At 38.2% G+C, this 13,592-nt stretch overlaps 1 protein-coding gene across 4 annotated transcripts in view; it reads right to left on the bottom strand.

Annotated features, from left to right (window-relative positions):
• Positions 1-13,592, bottom strand: part of RBL2 (RB transcriptional corepressor like 2) — a 62,156-nt gene that overhangs the window by 10,507 nt on the left and 38,057 nt on the right. For 3 of the 4 annotated variants that reach the window (XM_016929834.4, XM_009430797.4, XM_016929835.4), the window contains exons 18-21: positions 6,823-6,894; positions 6,053-6,158; positions 5,260-5,462; positions 4,193-4,357 (exon numbers count right to left, since the gene is read on the bottom strand). In XM_016929834.4, coding sequence (XP_016785323.2) covers positions 4,193-4,357; positions 5,260-5,462; positions 6,053-6,158; positions 6,823-6,894 — 546 coding nt within the window. Of the gene's footprint in view, positions 1-4,192; positions 4,358-5,259; positions 5,463-6,052; positions 6,159-6,822; positions 6,895-10,070; positions 10,199-13,592 lie in introns of those variants that run through there. The other variant, XM_016929836.4, reaches the window with a different exon arrangement.

The raw sequence follows: 13,592 nt of genomic DNA, 5'->3' as shown, positions 1-13,592 counted from the left end.
GCTGGCATTACGTTGTTCTTTATCTTTCATTATACTTTTAATGTATACTAGTAATGTGTCATTTCTTTTCCTGATTATTCTGTACATGGAGGAATCAATTTTTAAAATCATCTCCCAAAATACCTAGGTGGTTTTTTGTTTTTGTTTTTGTTTTTTTTTGAGATGGTCTCATTCTGTCACTCAGGCTGGAGTGTAGTAATGTGAGCATGGCTCACTGTAGCCTCAACCACCTGGGCTCAAGCCATCCTTCCACCTTATCCTCCGGAGTAGCTGGAACCACAGGTGTACAGCACCACACCCAGTTAAATTTTTTTTTTTTTTGAAAGTAGAGACAAGGTCTTGCCATGTTACCAGGCTGGTCTCGAACTCCTGAGCTCAGGCAGTCCACCCACCTCAGCCTCCCAAAGTGCTGAGATTACAGGCATGAGACATAGCACCTAGCCTCCAAAAAAACCTAGCTTTTGTTTGCCTTGGTTTTTCTCTGCTTTACAGTTTTCCATTTCAGTGAGTCCTACACTTTTTCTACTTTCTTAAGCTGAAATCTTAGGTCGCTAATTTGAGACCTTTTTTCTTTTGGAACATAGGTGTATGTATTTCTCTCTTAGCACTGTTTTAGCTACATCCCACAAATTTTAATATTTTGGGTTTTCATTTTCATTTAGTTCAAGATATTTTCTAATTTCTCTTGTGCTTTCTTTAACCAATAGAAATATATAATTTAGTTTCCAAGAATTGGGGGATTTTCCATGTATCTTTTCTTTTATTGATTTCTGAGTTAATGCCATTGTGATAGTGAAAACACAGTATTTCAACCCTTTTAACATTTATCGAGACTTGTTTTATGGTCCAGAATGTAGTCTATGTTGGTAAATGTTCTCTCTGCACTTGATTTGTTAGAGAGTGTTCTATAAATGTCAATCAGTTGATAATGTCTACATCTTCTGTATCCTTAGTGATTTTCTCTATTTGTTGTACCAATTATATTGAAATCTCTTGACTATCAGTTTTTTTTTTTTTATTTAGGGTTATATGTCCTCTTTATAATAGGAAATGACCCTCTTTGTCCTGATAATATTTTTTGCTCTGAAATCTACTTTCTCTGATATTAATACAGCCACTCCAACTTTCTTTTCATGAGTGGTAGCATGGTATAACCTTTTCCACCCTTCCAGCTTTATTGAGATATAATTCTTATAACCATATTATTCAACCATTTGAAGTGTACAGCTCCATGGCTTTTAGTATGTTCCCAGAGTTCCCAGAGCAGCCATCACTACATTCTATTTTTGAGTTCTTTCATCACCCCAGAAACTTCTTGTTCATAAGCAGAAACTCCATTCCCCACAACCCTTGGCAACCATGAATCTCCTTTCTGCTTCTAGATATTTGCCCATTCTGGACAACTCATATAAATGGAATCATAAAATATGTTCTCTTTTGTGACTGGCTTCTTTCACTTAACGATGTTTTCAAGGTCCATTCATATTGTAGCATGTATCAGTACTTCATCCTTTTTATTGCCAAGTAAATATTCCTTTTATGGATATACATTTTTATATTTAAAGTATATAACTTACAAACAACATATAGTTTGGTCCTGCTTTTTTGTCCAGTCGGATAAATTCTAACTATTAATTGGTACATTTAGACCATTTACATTTAAATGCTATTTTCCTGTATGTTCCTTTTTTCCTCCTTTTTAAGCTGCCTTTTGAGTATTATGATTCCAATTCATCTGCTTTGTCTATTACCTGCTATTATTCTGCTCTTTTTTTCCATTTAACTCTGTTAATCCATTTAGAATTTATAGGTTACAGGATGAGAGTCTAATTTAAGCTGTCAGAATCATTTCCTCCAACTCCATTTGCTTTTTGGGGCTGTTACTGCCAATTTATGTTTCCAGGTTTCATAACCAGTCCTACTAGGAATATCACTGGAATTAGACTAAGCCTATATAACAGAGAAAGTATATCTTTTAAATATTTGGTCTTCTTATTCAGAAACACTGGTATGTCTTCATTTATTCCAGTTTTCATAAGTTATAAATTCATTCCAAAGCACGTGACACCTTTACACCTTTTTTTTTTTTTTTTTTACTATGATAGGAAAAGTGTCTCCGTTATTACATTTTCTGTTTTTCTTTGGAGACGGAGTCTTGCTCTTGTCCCCCAGGCTGGAGTGCAATGGCACGATCTCAGCTCACTGCAAACTTTGCCTCTGGGATTCAAGCGATTCTGAGTAGCTGGGATTACAGGTATCCACCACCATGCCCGGCTAATTTTTTTGTACTTTTAGCAGAGATGGGGTTTCACCATGTTGGCCAAGCTGATCTTGAACTCCTGACCTCAAGTGATCCACCCACCTCGGCCTCCCAAAGTGCTGGGATTACAGGCATGAGCCACCACACCTGGCCCATTATTACATTTTCTAACAGATTTTTGCTGTTCTTGTTTACTTGTTTTCCTCAACTTTTTTTTCCAAACAGACAGGGTTTCTCACTTTATTGCCCAGGCTGGAGTGTGGTGGCACGACCATAGCTCACCGCAGCCTTGAACTCTTGGGCTCAGCCTCCTGAGTAGCTGCAACTACAGGTGCATGGCACCATGCTCAGCTAATTTTTATTTGTTGTAGGGAGGGGGTCTTGCTATGTTGCCTGAGCCGGTCTCCAACTCCTGGCCTCAAGCAATCTTCCCACCCCAGCCTGCCAAAATGTTGGGATTACGGGCGTGAGGCACTGCACCCAGACTGTTTTCCTCAACTTTTTAATAGATTGCAAGCCTACAAAGAGTTGAAAAAAAATAGTACATTGAGCAGCCACTTACCAATCATTAATGTCTAAGAGTTGCTTTCACTCTCTCCCTACCTAAATATATTGCAACCAACCCGTTTGAAAGTAAGCTGCAGACACTGGGACACTTTACCTCTGAATACTTTCAGCACAGTCTCCTACATAATCTACTAGGCATCATCAACACCAAAGAAACTTTAAAAAAAAAATACACTGAAGGCCACATTCAAATTTTCCTCAAAATGTCCTTTATAGCAACGTTTTCCTATGCAGGATCAAAAATCATGCATTGCATTTGGATGTCATGTCTCCCTAGTCTCCTCAATGATACCTTCCCCGTCCTCTTATGATAATGACCTTTTTTTGAAGAGTTCAGGCCATATATATATGTATGTGTATTTCTAAGCAACCGTTTTTTTTTTTTTTTTTGAGACAGAGTTTCGCTTTTGTCACCCAGGCTGGAGTGCAATGGCGCGATCTCTGCTCACTGCAACCTCCACCTCCTGGGTTCAAGCTATTTTCCTGCCTTAGCCTCCCGAGTAGCTGGGATTACAGGTGCATGCCACCACACCCAGCTAATTTTTGTATTTTTAATAGAGATGAGGTTTCACCGTGTTGACTAGGCTGGTCTTGAACTCCTGACCTCAGGTGATCTGCCCACTGTGGCCTCCCAAAGTGTTGGGATTACAGGTGTGAGCCACAACGCCCAGCCTCTAAGCAACCTTTATCAATACAAATCTCATTATGTAAGGGCCTTCACAATCCAGTTCCACTCGCTAACATAGCATGATGCCCGTAATTGAGCTTTGGATCACTGTCTGCCTCAAGGACACTGTTTTCTTCCCCTTAACCTGCTTCCTGCTGAGTGCCCTTCCATACCTCAACAGCTCCCTGACTTTTCAACATTAAGGCCTGACTCAAGCTTCCTTCCTCTTCTTAGAATGAGGCGGCTGTTGCCACATACATCTGTGCTAATATGACTATTGCACTGCAATGTCAAAAATGTCAACTTCTCCCGTTAGCCAGAGTCCTGAGGACACTGCCTGTCCCAGAAACAGGCCTTTGGTAAGGAATCCAAAATTTCTTTCCCTAACAAATGTGGAAAATTGTTACAAATGGGATAAACACAAATTTCAGGTTTACAGCAAAATGTACAAATAGGAGAGGGAATAAAAAGAAATCCAAATCCCTTACCCTGTTTCCCACCCTAAAATTCCACCCCCTCCCCCTCAAAAAAGGCAAAAAACAAAACAAACCCTGGGTTTTGCTTCATGAGGACTGACTGATCACTGCTCCCTGGCAGCTCTCATCACTCTAATGAGTGCCTAAGCTTAGCACAAACCCTGTTTCTAGCATCTGAAGCATTTTGAGGTTAGTAAAGGCCAAGATTGATGTTAGGCTCACCTTTGAAGGACTGTTGCTGAAGTAATAGAAAATCTTTTCTCGAGGAGAAAGCATTGTTTCATTTTTATGTGGGGAAATGTAGACAGGATGATTTTGAGACAACTGTATTCGGCGAGGGGAGCCTGTTCTTACAAATGGATAGGGAGAGAGTGGAGGAGCATCCATCTGTTTAAAAAAAAAAAAAGTAATTCTAAGAAAAAAATTTATAATTAAGTATTTTTATTGAAAATGATTATTGAGTGAAGAGGTGTGCTAAACCAGTAGTTTTATGAATGACAGAGTGATGTATTAGCAATAACTTAACCTAAAGAAAAATATCCTAATAGCAAACCTTAAGTGCTTAGTTTGTGCCAGTTGTTATTTTAGGCAATTTTTATACATTATGTCATTTCATCCTTACAACAACCCCATATGCTAGGAACTAGTTATATTCCCATTTTATATATGAGGAAATGAGGTACAGAGAAAATTTAATGATTTGCAAGGTTACCACCACTGTTAAGTACTGGAAAATTTGAACCCATGTAGCCTGTCTCTTGTACTACTATACTTTGTAGGGACTCCAAATACAATCTTACTTGTTTAATGCTTAACAACAGTAGAATTTATATTGGTTAGGTAAATTACAGACCTCCTCAGTTTTACTTAATATAATTATTTGTAAAACTAGCTTATTTATGAGACAGAGTCTTGTTCTGTCACCCAAGCTGGAGTGCAGTGGCACAATCTCAGGTCACTGCAACCACCGCCTCCCATGTTCAAACAATTCTCCTGCCTCACCCCCAGAGTAGCTGGGATTACACGTGTGTGCCACCACGCCCAGCTCATTTTTGTATTTTTAGTAGAGACTGGGTTTTACCACGTTGGCCAGGCTGGTCTTGAACTCCTGACCTCAAGTGATCTGCCCTCCTCGGCCTCCCAAAGTGCTGGGATTACAGGTGTGAGCCACCACACCTGGCCAAAACTAGTTTATATACGGACCAGGTGAATGGTCCATATATAAATCATAAATGATTCCTCAACACTCATGAGTGAAAAAAGTATGAAATAATCCCTGTCATACTTACATTCGCCTGTGAGTACTTCATGGCAAATGTCTTAATCTGTTTGATGTAGATGTTGTTGTAGAACTGAATGAGGTCTCCCCTCTCCTCTTCTTCCATGTCACTGTTGGCACCTGTGAGGCGAGTAGGTGTGGGAGGAGCACTGCTGGGCTGTGGAACTGGCAAGGTGCTGCTTGACCTCATAACTGGACTGGAGTCTCTACTGGCTGCAGCCAGGAGAACAAAGGGTGTCAGTACAAAGGCTGTCAGTACAAAGGCTGCTAATATTGACTGTTTTAATTTTTAAAAAGTAGGAGAAAGGGAACAGCTACCTGCACTACTTGCTAATAACAGTGAATAGGCACTGTGTTCTTCACACCAAAAAGCAAAGCTCAGCTAGGATATTAACTTTATCCCTATGCCATAACCATAGCAAGGGCTTTCTGAGTAGTGTCCATTAATAAGTTACACCAAACTTTCTCGGACCTAAGCCCTGTACTAAGTGGTACAAAGCAACAGGTAGGGGATGGTATTTCCATAGCATGGTTCCAATTGACATATCAGACCTTTCTGGAACTCAGGCAAGCAGATTCCTCCCTGAAAGCTCTAATTCTCCTGGAGAAAAATGTTACATAATATGTGCCCCAAAGCTATGTAATGGACAGTTTTGCCAGCTAGAATATGGTTTACTGATCTATAAAACACTTTCATAGTTTCTATAGTTATTCCATTTAGTAATGCTTAGTTACTTCTTCAAGGCCTAAAAAGTAAGAAAAGCTCCTAATTTTGTCTTGTAGTTCACAAAGATCCCACTTACTTCTATCTTTGTTTAGTTCTGTTGGAGAATTCTGATGGCTTCTGCCATCACTGCTGCCAGAATTTCTTCTTTTTCTTTTCCCTTTTATCAAAACACTTCTATACACCTTTAGAGAAACAATGAGAAGGGGACATAAACTAGTATTTGTTGAGCACACCCTTGGTGATAGGACCTTGACATATGTTACTTGGTTTTCACAATAACCTGTATAGCAATAGTTGTCCTCAGAAGAGGTTAAGAAACATAACTCAAATTATAACAGATCCAGGATTCAATCAGAGCCCATCTAGCATCACATGCCAAGTACTACCTGCAGTACTACACTGCAGTGACAGCACCCAACCATAATGTCAAGTCATTCTAAGTAAGATACACAGATCTGGCCGATTTGCCTCTCAGAGATGAATGGTAATAAAGGCAAAGTGGGTTTTAAATTTCCATGTGACATTCTCTTGGTTAAACCTACAGTATGTTTACTAAACCAGAATGAAAGGTGACATAGAAACCAAGTAACTTCTTAATTCCTATCTATCTTGTGATTTTTCTGAATTAAGAAGGCAATCAAATATTTAACATTGTTGCCTTTTGAGGAAAAGAGACCTTAATCAACATGTGACATCAAGAATAAAGATTAAAGTAGAAACTTCCCTTAAGTAGAGTCCCAGGTGTTTATCTTGGAAAAAAGGCCACAGAGTCAACTATGGTTAATTTTTTGTATTCATCACAGACTTTAAGCTTTATTTTTCAGCCCATAGAGAAAATGTAGTTACCTGGCTCCGGGCCTGCGGCTGAGTCCTATAACAACGCATAATGTTCTGGAAGGACTTATCTTCTTTTGTGACCTGGCAAACAATAAGAGTGCTCTGAGAGACATAGCAATTACCACCATAATAGTGTGAGGAGCTCTGTGAACCTGCTGCCCAGTAAAAGGGGTGTAAATTATATAAAAGCTATTTAAAGTCTCTGGAAATGGTATTAACGGCATATAGCAAATGAAGATACATCGATTCAAGAATATCTATTAAAATTCAATAAAAACAATAGGAGTCTATAGTATGTGAATCAAGACTTAGAGGCCAGGTGCGGTGGTTCACACCTGTAATCCCAGCACTTTGGGAGGCTGAGGAGGGTGGATCACTTGAAGTCACGAGTTCAAGACCAGCCTGGCCATCATGGTGAAACCCAGTATCTACTAAAAATACAAAAATTAGCCGGGCGTGGTGGCACATGCCTGTAATCCCAGCTACTGGGGAGGCTGAGGCAGGAGAATCACTTGAACCTGGGAGATGGAGGTTGCAGTGAGCTGAGATTGAGCCACTGTACAGCCTGGGTGACAGAGCAAGACTCTCTCTCAAAAAAAGACTTGGAGTAGAAAAGTACAGTAAATGAAATGAAAAATTCACTAGAAGCTAGGGAAAATAGATTTGAACTAGCAAAAAAAAAAAAAAAAAAAGGATTAGCAAACATGAAGAAAGAGATTGTGTGATCTGAGGAACAGAGAAAGAATGAAGAAAAACAGCCTCAGAGAAATGTGGCACACCATTAAGGAAATCAACATACGTGTAATGGGAGAATCAGGAGAGGAGAGAAAGAAGCAGAAAAAAATGTTCAAAGAAATACTGAAAACTTCCCAAATTTATTAGATTACATATCCAGGACATTCAGTGACTTCCAGGTAGGATAAACTCATCCGTACCCACATATATCACAGTAAAAATGTTCAAAGCCAAAGAAAGAAAATATTGAAAGCATCAAGAGAAAAACAACTTTTCAGTTACAGGGAAACCCCAATAAAATAAAATTTGACTTCTAATCAGAAACTACAGAGGCCAGGAGGCAGTGGGATAACATTCAAAGTGATGAAAGAAAAAATATTAAACTAAGAATCCAGTATTAAAAAGTTACTCAAGATTTTTATCTGTGAAATGTCAATATTCAAAATTTTTGCAAGTTATCTTTCAGAAATGAAGGTGAAATAAATATACTCTCAGATAAACAAAAACAGAATTGGGTGCTAGCAAACCCCTTACAAGAAATACTACACAAAATTCTAGAAGCCAAAAGCAAATGCCCCTGGACAACACTACACATGAAGAAAGCCAAGAGCACTGGTAAAGATAATTATGTAATCGTAAATACAGTATAACTGCACATTTCTTCTCCTTTCTTAACTGACTAAAAAATCAATTGTATAAAATAATATATATATATAATGTACTCGTAACATACAAAAATGTAACATATTTGCCTACAACAGTACAAAGGAGGTAGGCAGGAGCAAAGCCATATTGAGCAAAGGAAATTACTCCAGATGGCAACTCACATACACAGGAATGAATAAGAGAAATAGAAATAGGCTGGGTGTAGTGGCTACTCCTGTAATCCCAACATTTTGGGAGGCTGAGGCAAGTGAACTGCTTGAGGCCAGGAGTTCGACACCAGCCTGGGCAACATGGCAAAACCCCATCTCTACAAAAAATACAAAAATCAGCCGGGCATGGTGGCACATGCCTGCACCCTGTAGGCCCAGCTACATGGGAGGCTGAGGCAGAAGGATCATTTGAGCCCGGGAGGCAGAGGTTACAGTGAGTTGAGATTGCACCGCTGCTCTCTAGCCTGGGCGACAGAGCGAGACTCAGTCTTAAAAAAGAAAGAAAGGAAACCAGAAATTATTAATAAGGTTACTAGAGCAAAAGTTTTAAATACATACTTACACTTCTTTCCTTTCTGCTACTTTAGAAGTCATAAAATTGTATCAATAATTATAACAATGTACTGGTGGAGTTGTACATTTATGGATGTAATATGTGTAACGAAACAGTTAACACTCCTATATCTCACTGGAATTAAGTCAGTATAATCTGAAGCTGATTTTTGATAAGAGATATATGGTAAGCCCTAGGGCAACCACTACACACACACACACACACACACACACATACACACACACACACACACACACACAAAATGAAACAAAAGTACTGACATTAAAATGCTACTTTAGAAAATATTGACCTAATGCAAAAGCAAAGCTGAAAAGGCAAAGGGAAAGACATGAAAACAAAAAGTAAAATGGCAGATGTAAATCCAGTTACATACATAGTCAAAAGGCAAAAGAAATCCAAATGTATTTTATCTACAGGAGACATTATAGATTTAAAAAATACAAATACATTCGAAAATGAAAGGATGGAAAGAGGTATACAGACAGCAACCATAAGAAAGCTGGGTGACTATATATCTCACACTATAAATCAGACTTTAGGACAAAAAAAGTTATTAAAAAGGGACATTCCATAATGATAAAAGGGTCAAGCCATCAGGAATCTATAACAGTTATACACATACCTAATAACTGAGCACAAAAAATACTTGAAGCGAAAAGTGACAGAAGTGAAGGGAAAAGTAGACAATTCAGCAATAATATTTACAGATTTCAGTACCTCACTTTCAATAATGGAGAGAAGATCTAGGCAGATCAACAAGGAAACAGAACACTTTACTAACAATATAAAACAATTAGACCTAACAGACATCTACAGAACACTCTCCCCAACCTCCACAGAATACACACTGTTCTCAAATGTACTTTGAAATTCTCTAGGATAGAGCATATATGCTAGGCTATAAAACAATTCTTAATATATTTAAAAGAACTGGAATAAAATGAAGTGTGTTTTCAATCACAATGAAAGTAGAAATCAGTAACAAATTTGGGAAACTTACGAAGTTAACAACATATTGCTACATAACCAGTGAGTCAAACAGAAGTCAAAAAAAGAAATCAGAAAATACTTTTGAAATGAAGACACACCATACCAACACTCATGCAGCTAAAGCAGTGCACGGAGGAAAATTTAGAGTTGTTAATGCTTACATTGAAAATGAAGAAGGGCCAAGGGCGGTGACTCACACCTGTAATCCCAGCACTTTGGGAGGCCGAGGAGGGAGGATTGCTTGAGCTCAGGAGTTTGAGACCAGCCTGGGTAACATAGCAATATCTCGTATCTACAAAAAATTAGCAGGGCATGGTGGTGCACGGCTGTGGTCCCAGCTACTCAGGAAGCTTAGGGAAGAGGATCACTTAAGCCCTGGAGGAAGGCTGCCGTGAGCACTACACGCCAGCCTAGGCGACAGAGCAAGATGCTGTCTCAAAAAAAAAAAAAAAAAAAAAAAAAAGATATTGAAATATTAGAAAGGTATCTTTTAAAAGATACTGATATCTACGTAAAGGATTTGGGGAAAAAAGATATTAAGAGAAATAGTAAATGAATTACCTAAACATCCATCTTAAACCATCTTAAAACAACAGAAAAGGGCAAAAAGTAAGCCTCAAGTAAGCAGAAAGAAGGAAATAGATTATATACTAATGAATAAAGAACACAAAAATAGATAAATGAAACCAAAAAGCTGGTTTTTAAAAGAAAAAGATCAAGAAAATTGACAAACCTTTAGCTAGACCAAGAACAAAAGGGAGGAGTCTCAAACTACTACAAAAAGCAGGGCACGGTGGCTCATGCCTGTAATCCCAGCACTTTGGGAGGCCAAGGTGGATGGATCGCTTGAGGCCAAGAGTTTGAGACCAGCCTGGGCAACATGGGGAAATTCCATCTCTACTAAAAATACAAAAACTAGCTGGGCGAGGTGGCACAGGCCTGTAGTCCCAGCTACTCAGGAGGCTGAGGCACAAGAATCGCTGGAAACCAGGAGGCTAAGGTTTCAGTAAGCCAAGATCATGCCCCTGTATTCCAGCCTGGACAACAGAGTGAGACTGTCTCAAAAAACAAAACAAAACGAAAACTACAATCATAAAAGGAAAAGGACATTACTATACTGACCTTAAAGAATAAAAACGAACAGAAGGAAATATTATAATTATTTGCCAACAATTTAGCCCAGAGGAAACAGACAAATTCTTAGAAAGACATACACTACCACAACTGATTCTAGAAGAAACAGATGATCTGAATAGACCTATAACAAATAAGAGACGGAATTATTCACCAATAAACTTCCCACAACGAAAATCTCTGGTCTCAACAGCTTTGCTGCTGAATTCTACCAAACTTTAAAACATTAATACCAAGAAGCTCATATCCATGGGTCTTTCAGGCAGCTGTAAATTTAAAAAAAAAAAAAAGGCAAAGGAAAAAACATAATACCTAAATATAGAAGAGAACACTTCCTACTCAATTCTATGAGACCATTATTACCCTGATAATAAAACCAGACAAAGCCACAACAAGAAAACTACAGACCAATGCCTCTTATGCATAAGGACAAAATTCCTTAGCAATCACTGCTGCATGTGGAAACTTGAAAAAATAAATAATTTTTTTAACTGAAAACAAATTCCTCAACACACTGTTGGCAAACCAAACCTAGCAACATATAAAAAGAATTATAGGCTGGGCACCGTGGCTCACGCCTATAATCCCAGCACTTTGGAAGGCCGAGGCAGGTGGATCACCTGAGGTTGGGAGTTTGAGACCAGCCTGACCAATATGGAGAAACCCCGTCCCTACTGAAAATACAAAATTAGCCAGGGGTGGTGGCACATGCCTGTAATCCCAGCTACTTGGGAGGCTGAGGCAGGAGAATTGCTTGAACCTGGGAGGCGGAGGTTGCAGCGAGCCAAGATCACGCCACTGCACTCCAGCCTGGGCAACAAGAGCAAAATTCCATCTCAAAATAAATAAATAAATAAATAAATAAATAAATAAAAGAATTACAGCAGCCGGGTGCAGTGGCTCACGCCTATAATCCCAACACATTGGGAGGCTGAGGCATGAGGACTGCTTGAGCTTAGGAGTTCGAGACCAGCCTGTGCAACAAGGTAGACCCTGTCTACAAAAAATTTAAAAAATTAGCCAGGCATGGCAGCATGTACCTGTAGTCCCAGCTACTCAGGAGATGAAGGTGGGAGGACTGCTTGTAGTGAGCTATGATCTCACCACTGCACTCTAGCCTGGGTAACAGAGCAAGACACTGTCTCAAAAAAAGAAAAAAATAAGAATTATACACCATGACTGAGAGGGATTTACACCAGAAATGCAAGGCTGGTTTAACATAGGAAGATTAATCAGTGTAATATACTATATTAATAGAATTTAAAAAATAAGCACACGATCATCTCAATGGACACACAAGCATTTGACAAAATCTAATGCCCTTTCATGATAAAAAAACACTCAATGAACTAAGAAAAGAAGGGAACTTCCTCAACCTGATAAAGGGCATCTATGAAAAAAACCATAACTACTATCATACTTTAATAGTGAAAAACTAGATGCTTTCCACCTAAGATCAAGACAAGGATTTCTGCTTTCGACAGTTCTGTTCAACTATACTGGAAATTCTAGCAAGATAATTAGGAAAGAAAAAGAAATAAAAGGCATCCAGTTTGGACAAGAAGTAAAATTATAAGCAGATTACATGATTTCCTACATAGTAATCCTAAGGAATCTACTAGAAAACTATTAGAACTAATAACTTCTGCAAGGTTGCTGGATACTAGATCAATATACAAAAATGTTTTTCTATACACTTGCAATGAACACGTTAACAATGAAACAACTACACTTGGAATAGCATCAACAAGAATAGGAATAAATTTAACAAAAGAATTGCAAACATACTCTGAAAAGTACAAAGCATTGTTGAAAAAAGAAGATCTAAATAAATGGAAAAACATCCTATGTTCATGGATCAGAAGATATAAAATTGTTAAGATGGCAATACTCCCCAAATGGATCTACAGATTCAGTGCAACCCTATCAGAATCCTAGCTTATTCCTTTGTGAAACTGATAATTTGATTCTAAAATTCATTTTTCAAGGGACTTCGAAAATAATCTTGAAAAGAAAAAAAAAGTAGGAGCACTCATATTTCCCAATTTCAAAACTTATAAGAAAGCAACTCTCTAATCTAGAGAATATGGTATTGCATAAGGATAGGCATATAGTCCAGTGGAATAGAATTTAGAGTTCAGAAATAAACCCAAATGTTGTCAACGGTCAATTGATTTTCAAGGAGGGTACCAAGGCCATTCAGTGAGGAAAAAAATCTTCTTTTCAACAATGGTGCTGAGACAACTGCACAACCACATAATCAGAATGGAAATGGACTGCTACCTCATACCATACATAAAAATTACTCAAAATTGATCAAAGACCTAACTATGAGATAAAACTATAAAAATCAAAAGACCTTGGGTTTGGCAATGGATTCTTAGGACACCCAAAGTGCAAGTAACAAACCAAAAAACAGGTAACTGGACTTCATCAAAATTAAAAACTTTTATGCTTCAAATGACACTATCGAGTAAGTGAAAAGATACACCGAATGGGAGAAAATATTTGCAAATCATACATCTGAGAAGGTAGTTGTATCCAAAATAAAGAACTCCAACAACTCAATAATAACATAATTTTAAAATGGGCAAAGGATTTAAAGATATTTCTCCAAATAAGATATGCAAATGGCCAGTAAGCACATGAAAAGATGCTTGACATCCTTAGTTATCAGGCAAATGAAAATC

The sequence above is a fragment of the Pan troglodytes genome, chromosome 18 (assembly GCF_028858775.2).
Source record: "Pan troglodytes isolate AG18354 chromosome 18, NHGRI_mPanTro3-v2.0_pri, whole genome shotgun sequence".
Classification (NCBI taxonomy): Eukaryota; Metazoa; Chordata; class Mammalia; order Primates; family Hominidae; genus Pan; species Pan troglodytes.
Note: the sequence above shows the minus strand (reverse complement) of the source record. Positions and strands in the feature narration are given on the sequence as shown.